At 44.2% G+C, this 20,764-nt stretch overlaps 1 protein-coding gene across 1 annotated transcript in view; it reads left to right on the top strand.

Moving 5' to 3' along the window:
* Positions 1–391: 391 nt before the first annotated feature.
* Positions 392–20,764, top strand: part of C1qtnf7 (C1q and TNF related 7) — a 98,591-nt gene continuing 78,218 nt past the window's right edge. The window contains exon 1 of the mRNA XM_026403616.2: positions 392–566. Coding sequence (XP_026259401.1) covers positions 554–566 — 13 coding nt within the window. The 5' untranslated portion in view covers positions 392–553. The remainder of the gene's footprint in view (positions 567–20,764) is intronic.

Raw genomic sequence — 20,764 nt, 5'->3', positions numbered from 1 at the left:
AAGTGCTTTATTTTTTTCTTCTTCCAGCAAAATGATGCCATTGGGTCCTTGGGTAACACTTTAAAAGGCAAAAGCAATGTGGAGCATTGGGGCGCATAGAGCCACCCGTGGGAGAAAGAGTGAGCAGTGTTTAGATACCTGAGACCCTGGCTTTGGATTTGCCTCTGCCTGGGGTCTGCACATGCTGCTTGCTCCTGCTCCTTCCTAACGAGTGTATAGATTGAGCTCTTTGAAATGTGAGTATTATGGGAAGGATCGCAGTTGCTTTAAATTATAGGAGTTGGCAAGTGCCTGGGAGAAGGAGTGGGAGGCTGTTTAAACTGAGGAAGACAGTTGGAAACGCTGTACACCAGCATGAGCGCCACGCTTCAAACGCCTTCCCCTGCTCAGAAGAGCACTTTATTTTTCACCAAGTCGTTTTGGGGGTTGTTTTGGAGCAGCTCCGAGTAATCAGCATATTTCTGCTTTGCATTTTTTTTTTAATGGTTTCTAAATTCATGGGACAACCAACGCAAGAAAGCCTCATGTTTGGGGGAAAAGTTTGATACCAGCAATGCCCAGAAGAGGTAAGCTACCATTTGCATTATAGCTTTTCTCTCACTCTTTCTCTCTCTCTTTTTTTTTTTTTAATTTTATTTTCCCTCCTCTTTGGGTTTGGTCGAAATATTTACTGGAAGGACTTGAAATAGCTACTTGTAAAGAAGTGAGGGAACTTAAAGAAAGAATGTCAACAAATGATAAATCAGAGGTCTGAAAACCTCAGCAGCGATGCTTTCTCCTACTTTCTATTCTGCTTGATGCGTGAATCTCTGTGAAATATCTTTGACTATTTGGAAGTGCCACTTCTTTTAGAAAATGCTGGGAGAGGGTCTCCAAAGTCTCCCATCTATGATAGACCTAGTGTTGGTCAGTGCAGCGATGGGCTGATTTAGGTGGAGGTCAGAGCATCTATGTTTTCTTATCCCATATGTACAGCTCAACTTCCGGAGCTGATTCCTATAAGTCAGAATACTTTCCCGTGGATTTTAATATCATTCCTAAACTTCTCTTAACTGTGGTTGTAATGACTTATTATAAACTTGTTTTGTAGCCTATGTCTTTTGAAGTTAAGTAACTCATTTGAATTTTCCTTGTAATGACACGGGAAGATGTTACCGATATTATACATCCTTGGAGGAAAAAAACGAACAAAGAAAAACATATTTAGATTCACTAATTGTTAATTCAAGTCACAGTGGGCCGACAATGTTGTTATCTCTGTAGGGTGGCTTTGCCTTGCCAATTGTGCCTTGTAAACAGGTAGGGAGCAGACAGCCTCAGACATTTCCTTGTCTTTCTGTGCATCCGTCACAGAAGCAGCATCTGGTGATTTGAGGTGCAGCGGCATTAATTATGGAGTGTGCCGTTTCTACTTGCCCGAGAAACTCTGTTATCAGGGTTCCCATCTTCCCAAGGCAGAATTCCAGGTGTAAAAACCAGATATCCACTGAGATCTACAAATTCTTCTGCAGGCTGAGATTTTTAACAGAGCCCCTCATTGATTCCGCACACACACACATGCGCTCACAGGCAGAGGTTAAAAAGCCCTGTGGGTCTGACCGAGCTCCAGTGGTTTGCCTCAGTCCGCAAAACCCAACTGGTGTAGAAACCTTCCCGGTCAAGGTCCCCAACTGCGGGGGACTGTGGGGGCCGCCCAGGGCCACTGCTCCTGGGCTGTGAAAGGCTCTACCTTCCTGCTGTGCCCGTGGCTGTTGTGTTTCTGGAATATGTTTTCCTTCTGTGTCAAGTTCTGGTTACGTAAGGTGGATTATGGTGGCTTCCCTGCCTTGCGGTCTCAGAGATGAAGGTCAGAGGAAGGACATTCTGTAAAAAAGAAGGCAGTCCCACCAGCTTGTTGCGGGTGGTCAGGGGACACCCTCCATTAAGCTTCTCTCTATCCGTGGTGTTAGTGAATGAAGTAAGGGACCCGCTGCTGCGATCGGTCGCCCTGCTCCTCTGAATTTCCTCTCGTGTCCTCCCACCGTTCCTATCCCTACCGACCCACAGAGAGGGATCCAGGTTGCACAGACAAGATTATTACCCTCGCCTCCTTCCCCAGGCCAGTCGGGGAAGCCCCCACCCTCTCTGGAAGGGGGTCTTCAGGGCCCCACCCATGACCTCATCCCAGGCAGCCGGAGAGCGGGGATGGCCAGCGGTTGCATGGCGCCTGAGCGCACCCTGGGGACGGGTGTGGCCGAGAAACGCACCGTGTGGCATGACGTGGCTTCCCATCACGGGCTCCGGTGGAGGCTGGCGGCATCTCTGGAAGACAAATCCGCCAGGCCCCACCCCTGAGCCCGAAAAGGCCCCAAAGAGGACAAAAACAAAAGGCGATTAGGGTTACTAAGGAAGCCCCAAGCCAGCTGACTCATCCGAGTCACGGGGGCTGTGATGAAACCTGGACAGCGCCCTGGAAAGGACAGGTCAGGGCTCTCCCCCAAAGGGTGCTAGTGACAGAGGCCCAAGTGACCTAATGCACCCTCTGGCCTCAGAGAGGCAGGAAGAGGGAGCAGCGCCTACGAGGGGCACGGGGTGTTGTTAACTACTGAACTGCCGGGCCGAGGCCAGGCCTCTGACCTGCTTTGGATATGCCCCTGCTTAGTCCCGGCTGTGGGCTGCAGAGATCCACGCTGGGGGATAGGAGGGAGACATGCACTTACTTCAGCAATCCTACCCGGGTGTCCACTCTGGAGGAGAGACCTTAGCAAGATTCTTTGAACATGAGTCTCAGCCCAGACAAATTAGATCTCTACAGCAGTGCACAAAGCACCCGAGGACACCAACCAGTGCTGGGCATGTCACCCTGCTGACATCAGGGAGCTTCTCATGGAGTTGTACTTGAGCTAGATCTTGGGGTTGAGCGCCTCCTCATAGAGAGCCATGAGGAGCCAGGGCATCCAGGAAGAGGCTGGTATGCAAAGGCTCAGAGGTGTGAAAATCATGGCTGCTCCAAAGCCAAATTGCATGGGGTGGCAAGGCTCCGTTTCCCAAAGTGAGTGCCAGGGCCCACACTTTCATGGGTTATTATAAGTATTTTCTGGTTAGGCCAATATGGGAATGTAGAAAACTGCACCCGGTGGACCAGAGCCCTGGTTCTGGGTTCAAAATGCCTGAATTCAAATCCAGTGCCCCCGTCTTAACTGCCATGTAAACTCAGACATTCTAGCTTCAATTTCTCCATCTACTAGTGAACATTTCCATCTTCTAGTGGCATTTTAAGGATTAACTTAGAGAATCCCTGTAAGAGCCTATTATCAAGTACCTGGCATATGAGAGCTTAATGGATGTTAGCTGGTTTTGGGATTCAGTGCTTGTTTCTTTGTTGCAGGATCTCTCACACATTCTAGTTGGCTAATGGACCCAATGACTCTCCATGAGTGGGTCATTAGAATCTAATATTTTCCAATTCATTTCACCAGGAATTTTATTTTTTTTTCCAAGTAGCATCCCACAGACCATGATGTGTGCTGGAAAATGGTGAGATCAAATGGGCCCAGTGCATCAAAGCCAAATGTCCTTAAAGAGCACAAAGTTTCCCAAGATCTTATCTGAAATGCACCAATCTTTACCAGCCACTTCACAAATTATCTTTCATATTTCTAAGCTCCAGAGCCTCCTAGAAAATCAACTGTCTTAAAACCATTTTCAACTTTTAGAAGGAAGAGGTGACAGCAAAGTAAATTTTAGTCTGTGATTTCACACTTGAAAAGTTAGCCTTTGTCTCCGGTTTGAGGACCTACTGTCCTCAATGCAAAAGAGAGATACTAGAAGGAAACGTGGTCCTGCTTTCAAGGAGCTGTTGATTGAATGGGGAAAATCAAGCACACCTTCCAATAGCCAAAATGTGACTTTAGATATCACAAGACACGGTGTACACGATGTGAATGGAAATTGAAAGAAGAGACTCCAATTATCGGAATAATCAGTCACATTCTTTGACATCTATCATGTGCAAGGAACTGGGCTGAGTCCTTTACCATGTGATCCATCCATTTAAACCTTACAACCAGACCAGAGGTTGGGAGTGGATTAGTTCATTTCGCAGTTGAGAAAACCTGAGCCCCAAAGACATTGAGTAACCTGCCTGTAGTCTGTCCAAAGCAAAGGGGAAGCAAGTTCTCAAGCTTAGGTCCCTCTGATGCTCTGCGTCTACCACCAAGGGAAGACTCCTCCAAGGAGGGAACATGCCAACTGGCTTTGAAGATGAGAAAGGATTGGTGGAAGGTGCAGAGAGAGAGGCATAAGCACCAGAGAGAAGAGCCCAGGGAGACAGGAGAGAGCCCTGGCAGGACAAAGCATGAGTTCAGAGAGTGGGGAAGGGCGAGCTGGAGAGACTCGGTTGGAATGATGAAAGCCTTGAATGCCAAACCACAGGGTTTGGACTTCTTTCATGGAATTATCATTAAAGGTTTGTAAACAAGAAAGTAACATGATGAGAAGGGATGATTAATCTGTTCGCAGCAAGGACAGAGGCTCAACTTCAGTGGGGAGCTAGATGGGTGCCGGCAAGAGACAGCAGCAGCTGCGGCTCTCAGGGCAGTGAATGGAGGAGGGGCAGAGTTGGCCCAGTCTCCAAGGCCTTCGCCACCACCAGGGTCTTTCCAAACAACAACCCTGAGGCCTCCCGGAGTCCACCGTCCACGGGGGGCTCAGTTTCGATCCTGTCAATTGGGAGAGGGTGGAGAATGTAGAGTGCCGAAGGGACGAGTTGACCTTTGAGGGCTCTCCCAGCTTTCAAGCCATAAAGATAACATCCTAAATATTTTTATGGAAATCATTAGCTGCACAGTTCCCTATTCCATCACCAGGTTCCAGACTTCTCCTTCATATCAAGCAGGCATGTTTCCAAAACAACTTTAGGGTCTACAAAAAACGTTTTATGAGTTTACAGCTATAGCAATTACATAATAATGGTATTGGCACGCAGGGACTGGGGGAGGGTGCATTTTAATATACCCCCTCAGGGAGTACTTTTGTCCATCTTCCTAGCCTCTGCCTCTTGCAAAACTCAACTGTCTATCTCAGTGATTAAGAACTCTCCCTGCAGCGTGTACCATATCAGAATTTCACAGTGTCTCAGATGAAAATTATTCTACCTGGGTGTCTTATGACCTCCTGCAGCTTGCAAATGGGTGATAATCTTTCAGGAAATAGGGAAGAGTTCCTCTTAATTCTGCAATGCCTTATACCTGTAGCAGGTCTGAAACTTAACTGACAAACAGGTTTGCAAGAGACAACACATTTCCTTATTTTTCTTAATTCAACTTAATTCTGATTCCAAGAATTTGTGCCAGTAAGAACTTTAGTTTCAGAAATTATTGGTGCTCCTAACTACACAATCCCCAGCATTTGGGTCAGGCACAGATTCTGGGACATCCTCTGCCACATCAATTCTATCTAGTCTTTTTGTCCTTTTTGTAAGGAAAGAATCTAATGAAGGAAATAGAGAGGGGAGACAGCTCAACAGGAGCAGGTTATTTGGGACAAACCTGCAGAGGGGGGCCCAGTTGAGACTGAGCCCCATCTTCTGTTTACAGCCTGGGGTAGATAGAGGGGCATGAAGGAGTGGGGGAATTTTTGCGGGTAGGCCATTGCAAGGGGAGGGTCTTTGTGGCCGTCACCTCCATTCTTTGAGGTGGCCACTGTTCCATGTTAAACCAGGTGTTTGAGAATTCCAGTTCCAGGTGACAATTTCCTTCTTTTGCACGGTGATGGAGTATGGTCTGGGGTTTAGGTCAGAATGAGTCATAATGACCCCAAGGTGACTCTTGTTCTAAGTTGGAAGATAGGTTCGAAAATGGTGCTGCCTGTGTCAAGTTTTTGCTGATACCTTTGATGTCTGTGGATTCTACTTTCAAACCCTCACAGGGGACTGGGAATCACTGCAAAGGTTGGGATCCCGGTGTCTGAACAGTCCGGGCAGCCCTGCAATCTGAGGTCTGGTCAGCCACACAGGGCCAGCGTGTCCACTTCTCATAGATGTCCCTTTCCCCCTGTCTTCCTAAGTTTGGAAAAATCTCCCATCAAAAGTCTCTCACTTTCCCTCTCCACCATATACTTTGAGGCAGGGACTCTTGGTGGGGGGGGGCTGGGGAAAGGAAGTTGTTTTCAAGAAACTTTTGCCTTTTGCTTCTTGCTCTGCAAAACCCCTGAAATAAGGAAATGCAAAGAGCCAGGCAATGCTTTTGAAATAAAAGGCAGAAATGGAGAAAGACACACTAATTAACATTTTGGTATGTATATGTGATTCTGTCACATATTCACTCAATTATCATCAATAAAATATGTACCCCTCTAGATAATATCATGACTTCCTCGAACTCACTGTTTGCTTCCAGAAAAGGAATTTATTATGATCAGATCCATAGTGTCTTTTTATTGAGTGCCTACGCTATGCCAGTACTGCATATATATTGTTTCCATGTCCCCATTTCTTAGACTAGGAGGGCGAATAGTTTATCTATAGACCTTTGGAGAATAAGAGTTGGAGCTAGTATTTTAAACTGATTTTGTACCAGTCTCCAAAACCTACACCCCTTTCACACTACCACACCAAATCCCAGAAAGGACTCCTGATTTTCTATTTAGTGATTTGGAGCTCTGCTTTTGACTAATCCGTCAGTAACCATTTCCAACTAAAATTTATTTTAAATGGAGTTGTTGTTTTTTTTTTTTTCACCATAAACAGTGTAATTCTGCTGGATACAGTGATAAGTCTAAAGAATGTTTTACATGCAACTCATGGTCAGGTGTCAGAGTAGGAAATTCGATCCAATTTGAGAAGACAGCAAGGTTGAACACTTTGTCTAAGGCCACAGTTAGAAGAAAGCTCAAACTCCAGCATATATTTGTCTTTCTTCTGCCTCAAGGTCAAGGGAAGGAAGTTAGTCTTAACTAATGAAAGGCTATTTATAAAACAGTGTTAAATATGTGCAGTTTCAGGGCCTTTGTGTGCTACGAATAACATAGGAACAGCACCAATCTAGGTGCCTTAAAACTCATCCTAACAGATGTATTCTGAGGAGATTTGAGAGCCCTTGTTAAAACACTGTGTCCTTGCTCATGGCTGACACCCGCCAACAGAAGATTTTCTTAGATTGATAAGCGATCTTTTTTCAGCTTCCTTTTTGAAGCATTAATTTATTTAGAAAAGACCTTTACGAAGTGATTTTTATCTCATTCACTTGAAATCGAATTTAACACCACTGGAATCTTAAAGGATTCTTGGAATGTATCTGCCTTGCCAACCCACTTTATCACGGGTATCTCTATCAGCTGCCAGGATCATTCACAATTCCTCTTTCCCTTCACAGTAAAAATCATGCTCCTCCTCGATGTGGCCCAAGGGTGTGCTTTGGTTTGAATTCCACCCCAAAAAGCATGTGTTAGAAACAATGCTCTGTGCAACAATGGGTTGGGAGGTGGGGCCTAATGGGAGGTGTTTAGGCTATGAGGGGTCCAGCCTCAGGAATGGGTTGATGCCTACTGAGAAGGCTGTGAGTTATATGGCACATGCTCTCTTGCCATTTTGCCTTCCATCATGGGATGACATGGTAGGAAGGCCCTCGCTAGACATAGGCCCCTTGATCTAAGGCTCCTATCCTCCAGAAATGAAATAAATCTGTTCTTTGTAAATTACCTAGTTGTAGGTATTCTGTTACAGAGCATGAAATAGATAAAGACAGGAGTCTTTAAAATCAGTCAGTCTCTCTCTCTCTCTCTCTCTCTCTCTCTCTCTCTCTCTCTCTCTCTCTCTCAGTGTTGTGGGGTTGAACCCAGAGCCTCATGCATACTAGGTGATTGCTCCACCAGAGAACTACATCCCTGGCCCTCGGAAAACCTATCTATTGACTGCCTTTCTTGTCCATTCAAGGATACTCCTGCCACTCTCCTCCAGAAACCCATTTTCTACATACAGTGAACTCCTTGGTTTCTGGGGCAGCCCTCTTGTCTACCTGATATCATTCTAAATAATCTGAGTCCACATCTTACCTTTGTATAAACTATGTTAAAACTATGAAATTTCTGGTCCTCAATCATTTTATTACCTACAAAAAATTATAATTTTATAGGATTCCAATATAATCTAGAAATGTAAAAGACAAACTCTCCCTTCTTAAAGTTAATTCACATGCCAGCTCTTACGTACAACAAAAAACATGTTGATCATCCTCTGTCCCTGAGCCTGAGATGGAACGGTATCTAAACAGACTTTTAGAATTCATCCAAGCTGCAGACCTCCCTAGACTCGTGCTAGCAGTAGCAAAACACTGGTCCTTAATAGAGCTACCCCTTCCATTAAAACACCACTGTTCACCAGCATGTTCTTTGTCATGCCCAAATCTGTTTTTTTTTTTAAACATCTCACGATTGGTCTTTGTTTGGCTTTTAGATGTAACAAGGAAAAGTCTTCTTTCCTCTGGCATTTTAAACACTTACTCACTCTTTCCCAGAACACACAAGGGAGAACTTTCCCAGACACCTGGGACTCACCTAAGATTTGTGTGGCCCTCTTAAAACAGACATCGGGACTTGACCAGCAGATTCCAAATGATTCCAGCCAACTTCATCTTGATGACCTGGGATGGCACGTGGCTCCCTGAGGCCCTGTATTGAGAAAGAATCAGAAATCCATCTGGAGTCAGCAAGAAACCAATTAGTGATGTCAAACAGAAAAATCAGATATTTTCCAGAGCTGTTCTAACTACTATTCTGGATATTATCTGACCTCCCAGAGTATAAAGAAACTGTTACTCAAATTCTTTGTTTTCCTTAATGCTAGTTTTGTATCAGTTATTTGCTAATAAGCCCATCTCATGAAAAGGTTGAATAAGACATTCAGATTATTTCTTAAACTTAGTTATGGCACAGCTTGTTTTCACCCTTGTTATGGTGCCACTTTTCTTCTTACTGAACTAAAAAATACTGAAGAATCTGGAATCATGATCTCTTTCAGTCTCAGCTCTTCCTCAGGGCTGTGTGTTGATGGGCAAGTCGTGTGAATACTCAGTCTTTGTAGATCATTGAAAATGGGAATAGTATTTACCTACTCCACTGGACTCACTGGGAGTATGAAGTGAGATACTATGTAAGAAAAAACCTAAGGCTATAAGGTGAAATTTAAATGCTGGTTATCGTTAGGAGCCTGATTTCTTCTAACTGGCCAACTTGATTTCTCTTTGGCCTCTTTGTTATGGTGGCGTCCTTCTCTCTGGACAAACTGGCACCTACTTGGACGTTAACAACAACAGCACAAGCAACAGGGATGCAAACATGCGAGGGACTTGGTGAATGGACTTGCATGTGAGTGCACCCATGCCAAGGAAGAGGAGTTCAGCCAAGATGGAAATGTCTCCAGGATGTGGTCAAAGCAGTGACAATCAAAACCCAGGCAGCTCTGCCAGGCTTTCTTTGATGACAGTCATGTCCCCTGAATTGTGGTTTCGATTTCCACAGTTTCACTGCAGTCCAGCCACATTCTTTGATGGATCATGATCCAAAATTTTTAAATAGAAAATTCCAGAAATAAATAATTCACAAGTTTTAAATTATGCACCATTCTCAGTAACATAATGAAATCTTACACCATCCTGTTCTATGGTGCCAGGGACATAAATCAGCCTTTCGTCCAGTGTACCCATGCTGTATATGCTACTCACCTGTTAGTTGCTGAGTAGTCCTTCTAGTTGTCAGATCAACTGTCATGGCATAACAGTGCATATGTTCAAATAAGCTTTTATTTTACTTAATTATGGCCCCAAGGTACAAACCTGTATTACAGTATGTTGTTATACCTGTCCTATTTCATTAATTACTATTTGTGTTGTCAGTCTCTTGCTACACCTAATTTATAAATTAAGTTTTATAAAGATGTATATAAAGGTATGTATGTGTAGGAAAAAAACACAATTTATAGAAAGGTCTATACTATCTGAATTTCAGGCATCCCCTGGAGGTCCCACTGATAAGGGGGAACTACTGTAACCAAGGCTTTGAACGTGTGGTTGGAGTGATTTGTGCTTGCCATTTGTTAACACATTTCAACATTGCTGCTCCAATTCTTTGGTCCACAAACATATATAAGCGTTTCTCAGGGATGCATCATCAGTAAGACATTTGTGTAGCTCTATGCAACACGCTAATTCAGGGGCCACAACCCTTAATCTACAGGGCTAAGCAGAAAATGCACACGAGTGGGTAAGCACAGGGAGACCCCTGAGAGCCAGGACTGTCTGCTCTATCTGCAGCAGGCAGACACTATCTGATGAATGGAATCCAAGGAGAACGTGGCCCAGCAAGTGCCAGTTGTTTTATGTTCAATAAAATCCGTATATCTGGATGCTTTTATGTGAAATATTCCTATTTTAAAATGCTGGCTGTGTGTTTGACCTATGAAATGGCATTTTCAGAGAGTTGAACTCACTGTAATTTAGAGACAGAACGAGTTCTCATTTTTTTTTCTCTCTGTGTGAAAAATCTCAAGAGCCTTTGCCATTCTGCCAACATGTCCTGAATAAACACGTCCACACGTGCACATGACCTGCCAGTCAGGCTGGAGAGCAGAGCTTCCCGCTCCAGCAAAGGCAGCCCTGTGGACCAGCCCTCCGTTTCTCTCTCAACACCCTTAGGAGGCTGAGAAGGTATCTGGCCCTGTTTTGCAAATGAGACCCACACCTCACCATCCGTCAGCAGGGACACAAATGTAAATGAGCACAAAGTCTGCTGGCCCACAGAGCTGGAGTCCTACGGCCTTCGTTGCACAGGACCAGGGGAGGTAATGTGAAATGTTACTGCTGCTCACTCCTCCAGTGGTGGACACGGAGTGAGCCATGGTGCCCTGTCCTCTCTTGGCCCTAATCTCCCTGGCCTTCTACCCCTTCTGTGGAAAACTGGCTTCTCTCCTGCATGTCCCCCATTTCTCCTTTTCTACTCCTTAACTTAGTCCTCTTCTCACCTGGCCTGCTTCACTCAGTCTCACCCTCTTCCCACCCCATTCTTTGTGCCCTGTGTTTCTTTCCTTTCACACCATGTCTCAGGTCTCTCTTTCCGTCACCCACATCCTCTTCCTATTCTCTCCACTTCAGCTTCCCACCCTTCTCTCTCCTGCCCGCCTTCTCCAAGGTTCCTTCCTCTTTCTTTATTTCCTCCCTGCTCTCTTCTCCACCCTCAAGTCTAAGTTCTATTGCTTTGTTGGTATTTAGGCTTCATTTCCTGTAGCTTACAAACCCCCCATAAATAAAGTGCCTAGCCTAGAGCCTGGTACTTGGTAAAAACCCTCTAAACAAAAGTTGGCTGCTTGCACACACGATTTGAGGTCAATTGAAAGAAATGTGCAAAATAAAGCAATTTAAATGGAAACAGAAAATCAAAGCCACAGAGAGGAGGAAGGACAAAATATGTGAACCACAGGACCAATCTGGTTACTGTGATGGAGTGTGAAATTTCACTTCCTGGCAGCCAAACCCGAGTCTTTTCAGACAAAAAGTGACCCGTGTATTCTTGGGTGTGCTGGGGGGGGGGGGTGGCGCAAAGGGCCAAAGCAGGGCACTGAGTGCCCTGTCTTCTGCCCTGACCCAGACCCCGCCTTGGAGCGCATGTTTTTCCCTGTACTTGGTTTTATTGTCAGCAACCCACTAATCTCTCCCGTAGCAGTCATGCTGTGTGCTGGTGAAGCCTCACTCCGACGCTGTTTGAATGTTGTTTTGTGCAGTGGAGAATGCGCGTCTTAGAGTGAAGGCAAATCACAGTTGAAGCGGTTGCTATGGTGTTGCTAGCGGAAACCTGTCACTCCTGGTTAATCTGAGAGCCTACTGAACACCAGGGCCAGCTGCAGCTGGGAGATAGATGGAAGGAAAGTATCAGATAAAGGAAGAAAGGAAAAGCTCTCCTGAAAGCTGTTTTTCCTTTAAGACACTCATTTCGCCATCCTTCCTTGCCCGCATTACCATCACTTTCCTTCCCAGACAGATTTCAGGTTCTGAATATTTCCCTCCAGTAGGAATTCCAGAGTAATTTTCCAAGATTGAATGCTAATAACTTAATATTTTAATCCAAAAAGGCAGCACAAGGTAGGCTGGCTGTGAAGCTGGAACAGACTCTGGGGAAGCCCGGGCGGTGATTTTCTGGATGGGCACCACAGGTCGATTAACTTCTCACTACCTCCTTGTTGCAAAAATTGAGAATGAGAGTACCCACTTCTTTAGTGTCATTGTGAGCATTATATGAGATAATATGGTGCCCTGTAAATTATAGCTAATATTAAAATTCCTGTTTCTACCATGGGAATGAAACAGAAGAGAGACATTCAGGCAGGCAGGGTGGAGACTGAATCATGAAGCACCAAATCTTCTTCCCTCTCTTCCTTCCTTTCTCCCTCCCTTCCTTTTTTCTTTCTTCCATTTTTCCATCCCTCCTTCCTCCCTTTTTCTCCCTTCAAAGCTACCCAGCATGAGCATGCATTCAATAAGCTTTCTAATTAAACAAAAATTGCAGATTTCTTTATACAACAACTCCAGCTATAAATGGCCTTAATTATAAGATTTGTGTCCTTTACTACACAAAACGATATTCTAAATTGGATTTGAATGAGATCCTGAAAGAGATTCAGACGTGCTTGGCAAGTGGGAGAAACGAGCGAGCGTAGCAACATGGCGTAAGTAGGGCAGGAGCCCTGGCTGGTGTCCTCAACCTTGATTGCACCCAACCAATCAAAGAGGGAGGTTGGAAAAAGTCCAGGCCACACCCAACACCAGGACATCAGGGTTTCTGGGGGCAGAACCCTGGCATTTATAATTGTTTAAAGCTCCTGAATGTGTAGCCAAAGTTGAGAGCCATGGTTGGAGGGGATGGCCTATGGTGTGGAGAGCTGCCCACCCCAGGGTTGCATGGCATACTCGGGTATGAAGACATCATCGATAACCTCCTAGACACCACAGAGCCCTTTCAGGAGACTTGAAGAAACAATCATCCTGGTGTGAAAGGAAGGAGAGGGCGACTAGGAAAGATCTAGAGTGGGCCTTGTGCCTTCAACAGACATGGTAGAACCTGGGGACCCAGGAGGAGACAGTTGGAAGAGTTAACAAAGGCAGCGTGACTCTTTTTAGAACGAAGCTCATTTTTTGAATATGGGAAACCTAAGCATACTTAAGCTAAAACAAGTCTACCACATTTTTGTAAGCTTAAAATTTAAATTTTGGAAAATGGTAAAAAGGAAAAAATATGTACTTGGACCCAGTTGATTCATCAGAGGCTCTTAACCAACCAAGCACATCTCCTGCTTCACACCTCACCATTTTAATTGCCATGTATTAAATTTCCTGCTGTGTCAAATATGTCACTCGATCACTTCTCTTCACCCTCAAAAACCCTGTAAAGTGACCGCATCTCATCTCACAGACAAGAAATTTCTCAGATGAGTAATGAAACTCAGAGAGTTTGCCTGAAGTCAGTAAGTGGCAAAACTAGGACTCAAGCCTGGGTTTGCATGACCCCAGAGTTCACAGTCTTTCTACGTTGCCACTCTGGGTGTAAAGAAAAAAAAATTCAATTCTAGAAGAACTGCATACTTCCTTCAAAACCTGCAAAATGACGCACACACACACACATACACACACAACAACAACAACAAAAAAAAAACTGTGTCCTGAAAGATACATCAATGGCTTCTGAACAAAATCAGTGAGAAGTGAAAGTCTCCAAGGCTGCATGCAGCTAAACCTTCAAGTTGCAGAAGGGCTTGATTTCCGAGAGGGCAAGGTAGGCACGAGATCTTTGCCATCATTGACACAGATGGTAGTGGAGAAGAGCCAGAATCAGGATTGCCCACAAGGACACTAAGGGGATGTGCAGCCTTCTGAGCTAAGGGCAGGTGGGTCTGGACAGGAATGATCACCCCAGGTCCACTCCTGCCCACCATCTGCCCACTCCTGCCTCCTGTCCTGCATGAAGCTCTTGCCCATTTCCACCTGCTGAATCATCCCGTACGTGCCAGCTGAATGGGTCATCTTCTCATCTTCTCTTGCGGAAACCCAATCTCCATAGCCCTTAATGACCCCTGAAAACTGATTAGAGTCCATTTGTAACATCTTCCTCCTGTTATATCCAGGTATATATGATCCACAGGGCTGCTTTGGTTTCTGGAATATTAACTTAGAAGATAATGAAATCTAATATAAATATATTAGCTCCAAATAGCAGCATAATCTGTGTCAATGAGATGATTCCCATTTGGTCTTCAGAGTGTAAATGTAAGTATTAGTTATCCTTTGTAACGAGACAGGGGAATGAGAAAAATCTTGCTTCCTTTCCAATGAAAAAGACCTCAAATTCAAGAATTGCTGGTGCAATGTTCACTTGAAAGAGTCAGTGACATTTCATGTTGCCTTTCTGAAGTTAAAAAAATAATAATAATTTTATATTTTAAAAAAAAAAGCTGGCTTTCAGGTTCATTCCAGGACAAATTTAAATTCTTTGAGAATAAAGTTGGGTAAGACCATAACAGAGACTGTTTAGTTTGGACGAGAAAAAATGCCAAAAATGCCCATAAAAGGGAGGATTGGCTAAGAATTTTTTTTTCAGCTCATATTTTCAGATTTTAAAATTTGAGAGAAGATATGAGACACCCATAATATACAAACACCTCATCCAGGGCTTGTGTCCCACAGAAAGTCGTCCCAGGGAGCTTGTGGTGTTCGGGCCAAGGCTGCTGTCCAGGATGGCCCTCACTGACCACAACCTCACCAGAAGGAAGGAAAGAGCAGGCTGAGGGCCTACTGTGGGTCAGGCTTGTCTCCTCAGTCCTGACTAGGCACTGGACGAACATCGCCTCATGTGGGCCTCCCAGTCACCCCCTTTAAGAGGGTGTTATTCCCACTTTCCCCCCCAAAAGGAAAAAGGAGCCGAGGAAGATGCAGAAGCTGAAAAGCAGGGTTGGTGTGTGTGTGTGAGGCGGGGCGGTAAATCCAAGGTGGAAAACCAGACTGAAATTCTGTCCCAAATTTGTTTGAATCAGTGGATGAACAAATCTCAGAAGGCCACAAAAAGAAAGAAAAAAAAAGAAGAAGAATCTCATCACACACTGAATCTAAGGGCCCTGGCTCACTGACCCTGGGAGACAGGAACTGGATCTCCTCTGGGAGGCTAAAGCTTCAGTCAGGGCACGTCAGGTGTCGACAGAGCAGTGAGCAGGTCATCTATCAGGGTAGTCAGGGGCCTCCCAGAGGACCATGGCCACCTCCACAGTTGGCTGTGGAAGGAGGCCTCATTAAAACCCACCCTCCAACTGGGGGTGAGGCTCAGAGGGCTCAGTCCTCACAGAAGAGAGGATGGAAGAAGGGTCTGGAAGAAATGGCCCATCTCACATAGACAGGAAGAGGGAAAGACGTATGTGCCGTCCTTAGTTAAGGCCAGGTGCCCTGTTTGGTCAGAGAAGAATGTTCTGGAAGGAAAGTCATCACCTTAAAGTTCAATGAGGATTAAAGTTCAAACTGTGAAGAGTTGGGAATATAAAAGGTGATTCTGATTTTATTCTGAAGGAAGGAGGAAGCCATCAAAGGCTTCCGAGGGAGAAAGTCTTCCAAGAGACATGTGGGAAGCAGAATTTGGGAAGATCAAGCTGTCTGCAGTGTGGGGGAGGGACTGGAAGTGGAGGAAGCCGGATGGGGGACTTCCCTCGGCGCCCCCTGGCTCTCAGGGGGTCAAGGCTTGGGGGTGGTGGGCTCTGCAAGTCATCTGAGCTCTGCTGTTCTCTGTCCTGGGTGCCAGAAAGCTATGCCGATGAAGCAGCATCTCAGGCTGCCCTGCTCTGCCTGATGCGGCTCCTGTGGGATGGGCTGCATCCCCAAGGCTTTTGATGTGGAAATGTCATCAGGACATGAGTGAATTCCAGGAAATCTTCCAGGCAAGAACATGTGATCCAGGAGGCCACACTGTATACCTGTTGACCTCAGGAAGCACGGAGAGAGTGATGAGGGGGGAAACACAGTTGGGGAAAAATGAGATTTTTTTTCCCCATTGCCATAGGACATATATTTAAATTATGGACCCCAAGTAGAAACCACAGTTAGTGAAGGGCTCACATGAATGTCGCTAATGCTTAAGAAAAAAATGTCTGTAGCCAGGTTGCCTGTCTCACCCCTATTCACATATACAGGAGCCCCCTGGATCCTGGTGTTATCAGAGCAGTCAGCAGAGAGCAATGCATTGGTAAGACCCTACCAGGACTCACTTCTGGAAGGAATGGGTTTATGATGCCTACAGGTTGCAAAAATTCAAGAAGGCTGTGTTAGGGAACTAGAATTGAACCTGAGTTCCCGTCTTAGCCATGTAACCTTGGGCAAGTTCACTCATCTGCAGAATACCAAAAGCAATAGTAGATATGCCAGCATTTACTCAAAGCCAGATGTTGACATGGCAGTGAGCAGGTCATCTATCAGTGGTGTGGCCCACCACCCAGCATCCCCAGGCCAGAGGGCCACGTGAAATGGCAATCAGAAAACACTCTGATGAGTCAAGAGAGACACCAGGGGAAAAAAGGCAAAAGATTTCACTGGATTTTCAAACAAGAGGTCTCACATTTTCATTGTGTAAGAAGCTCATATATTTTGTTGCTCATACACTCTAGAAGTGAAACTGGAGATGAGAAGAATCTCTGGGAATCTGACAGGGAGAGGTGGATGACAGTTGATTCACGCTACTAGCATGTGGGAGTGACCCAATCCTACCTCATCTAGAAGTGTCCAGGGCATTGTGGTACACTTGGCATCCCAGCACTCCTGCCTCCCAACTAAAAGTGCCAATCCCAAATACCTCCAAAGGGGTGTGGTGCCACACCCACACCTATGCTAAACCCACAGAGAGGGAGAAAATCAAGGTTGGCAAAATAAATGGTAGAATAAGAATTAGATTATAAAATCAAAAATTTTTAAAAACCTCAACATTAAAGAAATCTTGGGGGCTGTTGATCAAATCTCTGAAGCTCTTGATGGACCACCTAGAATCTCATTGGAAATTCCTATGACCTGTCCACTCCAAGAGAGTCTGACTTACAGTTGCAGGGACACAGCTGGAATGGGTTTCTTTTCCTTCCAAAGAATGGCTCTTTGCCCAAAGACAAGTCTTCCCAGTGCATGATGAACACAAGCAGGCCCCCATACCTACGCCCAGCCTCCCAGACTCAGCCAGAGGTGGGAGGCCAGGCTACAGCCCCTCACCTGTGCACTCAGGGTTAGACATGGGTCTAACCCTGCAGTCTGTGGGCCCTACTGTACTCAGGTTTGGACTTGTCTATGAAGGGTCTGGCAGGTATAACAGCAATGGCCTGTTCACAGAAAAGGCCTTCAAAGGCCTTAATGAGGACAGCAAGCAGCCCTCTGAGAAGCCAGGGTTTGGGGTTGTGTTCGCTAACCAGGCATTTGAGGGCTGGGTTTGGAAGGCAGAAAGTAACCCATCAGACATAAAAGCACACACAGTCAGTTCTCACTATTTGTAGTACTTAGGTTACACAAATTCACCATGAATGTTGAATTAGCAAGTGCTGAACCAGTGCTTTTAAGGTTAGGTTCTTGGTAGCCTTAGGACCTGATCTTCAGCAATTGATCATTACATGACCTCATTTTATGTATGCTGATTTTATATATATTGCTCATCCACAAACCATGAGCTCAGGTCAGCAACACTGTAACTCACACCTGAATGAAGCTCACCTAACACAGGCATTTTCTCTGTGATACATCTGACAGCCTTCTTGCACTCAGAACCACTAGACAGCATTTTCTATGCCTGACGTCATTTTAACCTGCAAAATAACCCAGAAAAGCACAAAAAATACAAGAAAGATGTCACTAAATATACTGCAAAAAAAAAAAAAAAAGGACACTTGCGTATAGTGTGAGGGCTGAAAGCAGAAGGTGTCCATCTCAGCTATTTGATCTCAGCTGTGCCTAATTGTAAATAACCATCAAAGCACAAGTATTTCTTGGAAATTACAAATAAGTTTTAGCACATAGGTGAGTCTGCATTTATAAAATCTGTGAACAGTGAGGACTATCTAAAATTCACTCACACACTTAGGTATTATGTTTGCACTTGATCGCAGCCTAGGTCTCCAGTGAAGTCATAGCTATGTTTATATTAAAGCCCTCCAAGTGTTAACTGACCTAAGGGACACCAGGGTTTCAAAAGAAAATAAATTGTTCCGTTGAAAAGTACTTTTTCTCTGAAAGAAAAAGGACCCCCAAATGTATTCATAACACATCTTTCCAAGATACTACATAAGCCACTTGCATGTTTTAGCATTAAATTGAGAAGGTCTTCCTGTTAAGACAAACTCTTTCCTTTTCTTTCTTTTTTTTTCCTTTTTCTAACTAAATTTTTTCATTGTTTTTAATTGCCACATAGTAGTTGTACATAATCATGGGGCAATGTATTAACATAGGTATATGATGTGTATTGATTATCAGAGAGTAATTAGCATATCCATCACTTTGAACATTTATCATTTCTCTTTTTTTATAATTTTATTTTATTTATTTATATGTGGTGCTGAGGATCGAACCCAGGGCCTTGCAGGTACGAGGCGAGTGCTGTACCACGGAGCCACAACCCCAGCCCAAACATTTATCATTTCTTTGAATTAGATTCAAAGTCCTCTTATCTAGCTATTTTGAAATATACAATAAATTATTAATTATATTCACCCCACTCTGGCAAAGCACACTAGAGCTCATTGCTTTATCTATCGACTGTGTTTTTATCCATTAGCCAACCCGGCTCCTTACCCTCACCTGCCTACCTTTCCCAGCCTCTGGTAACCACTACTCCACTCCATTTCTAGGACATCAGCGTTTTTATTTTCTGCGTATGAGTGAGAAAGTGTGGTACGCGTCTGCCTGCTTCTGGCTCATTTCATAATGTCCTCCAGACCCTCCCATGTCAGTCAGACTTTCTGGAACCTGGTGGATCTTAGTTCTGTCCTCAGAAATGGCACAGAACATGGCCCGTCCTTTACTAGGGAGTCTTCCAAGTACCCAAAGACACTACCAGCTCTCTCTTCTAAGCCTGCAACTTCCCCTTCTGACATCCCACCTGAATCTTCTTTGCAATTCCTCTCATGTTACCATTTCGGTCACTTGGGACATGCAACTAATCTTCCACAATCTGATTGCCAACCCCTGCTTGGGTTCCAGAATTAAATAAGTGGTCTCAAACTCTGCTGGTAGGATACTTGATTTGTACAAATTTTCTGGGGAGTAATCTGGCAATATATAAAAAAACTCTTTAAAATGATCCTCTCTTTCCAGGTCTTAAAATTTTACTTTAAGGAAATATTCACGGACTTGTGCTAACACTTGTTCCAAGGATGTTCGCTACAGGTTTCTTTGTTAAGCCAACATGTGAAAACAGCTTAAACACCAAAATTAGAACCACACTTAAGAAATTATGACATGTCCATCTAGCCTTTTAATACTATGCAGCCATTAAACAACAATGTAAACAAATCTATATTGACTTCCATAGGTATTCATATGATCATATTAGAAGATCAAAAGAATGAGTGTGACCTAATTATATTTTCATTAAAATATCCATCTATGATGCATAGAGAAAAATATTACCCACAGTTTAACATCCACTATCTAAGGTTGGTTCAATTTAAAGGATTTCTCTTCTTTATCTCTTGTTTTCGAATAAGATACTCTGATTATAATAAGGAAAAGCAGTTCTATTTAGTGTTTAGAAAGAGTAAAATCAAGAAACTTCTCAGTAGTTTTTCCATTGCTCTCAGAATGAAATACAAACTCCCAGCTTGGGGCAGAAGGTAGTCCATGATGTAACCCCAGCTTGGGGACCGAAGACCTTCTGTGATGTTACCCCTCCACTGTCATCTCCTTCCAATCTTCACAAGCACTTTCCACTTTGGCCCCAAGGAACCTCCTAAAATTCCCCAAATCTGTACCCATTTACTACCTGCCACCTTCTCCGCTTGGAATATCCTCTAAGTTAAGAAACTGACTCAGCGGGGGTTGTCCATTACATAACGAATGAAGTGTCAAGACCAGTCAAAGGCCATCCACCTCTGAAGCTCATGCTGTTTTCTCAGGATCAAAATTAAAAACCAGGACTGTCAAGGCCCCATTTTGTTCTAATGATCTTTGTGCTACAATCTCAGCAAGGGCAACTTAATCACTTTTTTATGACATTATCTAGGGGAAGAAAAACCCTGAAGTCAAGTCACCTCCATTGTCATGTGTACAGAAGGTCAATGTGTTTTCCCCTTTTGAAAGGAATGACCCAGACTATTCAAAGCAATATTTTAGCCAGACATGAAAGCCCAGTTTGCAAGCAGATGCCCTGTGTTGTCAGATCTCACAAATATGGTCTACTCGGACTTCTTTGCCTCTTTCATTATAAGAATCTAATATTGAATTTCAAAACCCACATGGCATAAATAAATTCCAGATGTCTTCCCAAATCCCTAAATCTCACATTAGCCTAAAAAGAGACATTGCTATATGCAAGTGAATGGTTACATTTAGTTCCCTGAGAATCCCAAAAGATCTTCGGCAATTCTACAGCCTCCTAATAAGAAAATATGTGAAGGCTGGGCTTGTGGCTCAGTGGTAGAGCTCTTGCCTACCATGTGTGAGGCACTGAGTTCAATTCTCAGTACCACATTAAAAAATAAATAAATAAAATAAAGTTATTATGTCCAATTACAACTAAAAAT

The sequence above is a fragment of the Urocitellus parryii genome, chromosome 10 (genome assembly GCF_045843805.1).
Source record: "Urocitellus parryii isolate mUroPar1 chromosome 10, mUroPar1.hap1, whole genome shotgun sequence".
Taxonomy (NCBI): domain Eukaryota; kingdom Metazoa; phylum Chordata; class Mammalia; order Rodentia; family Sciuridae; genus Urocitellus; species Urocitellus parryii.
This window is presented reverse-complemented; position numbering and strand designations above follow the sequence as displayed.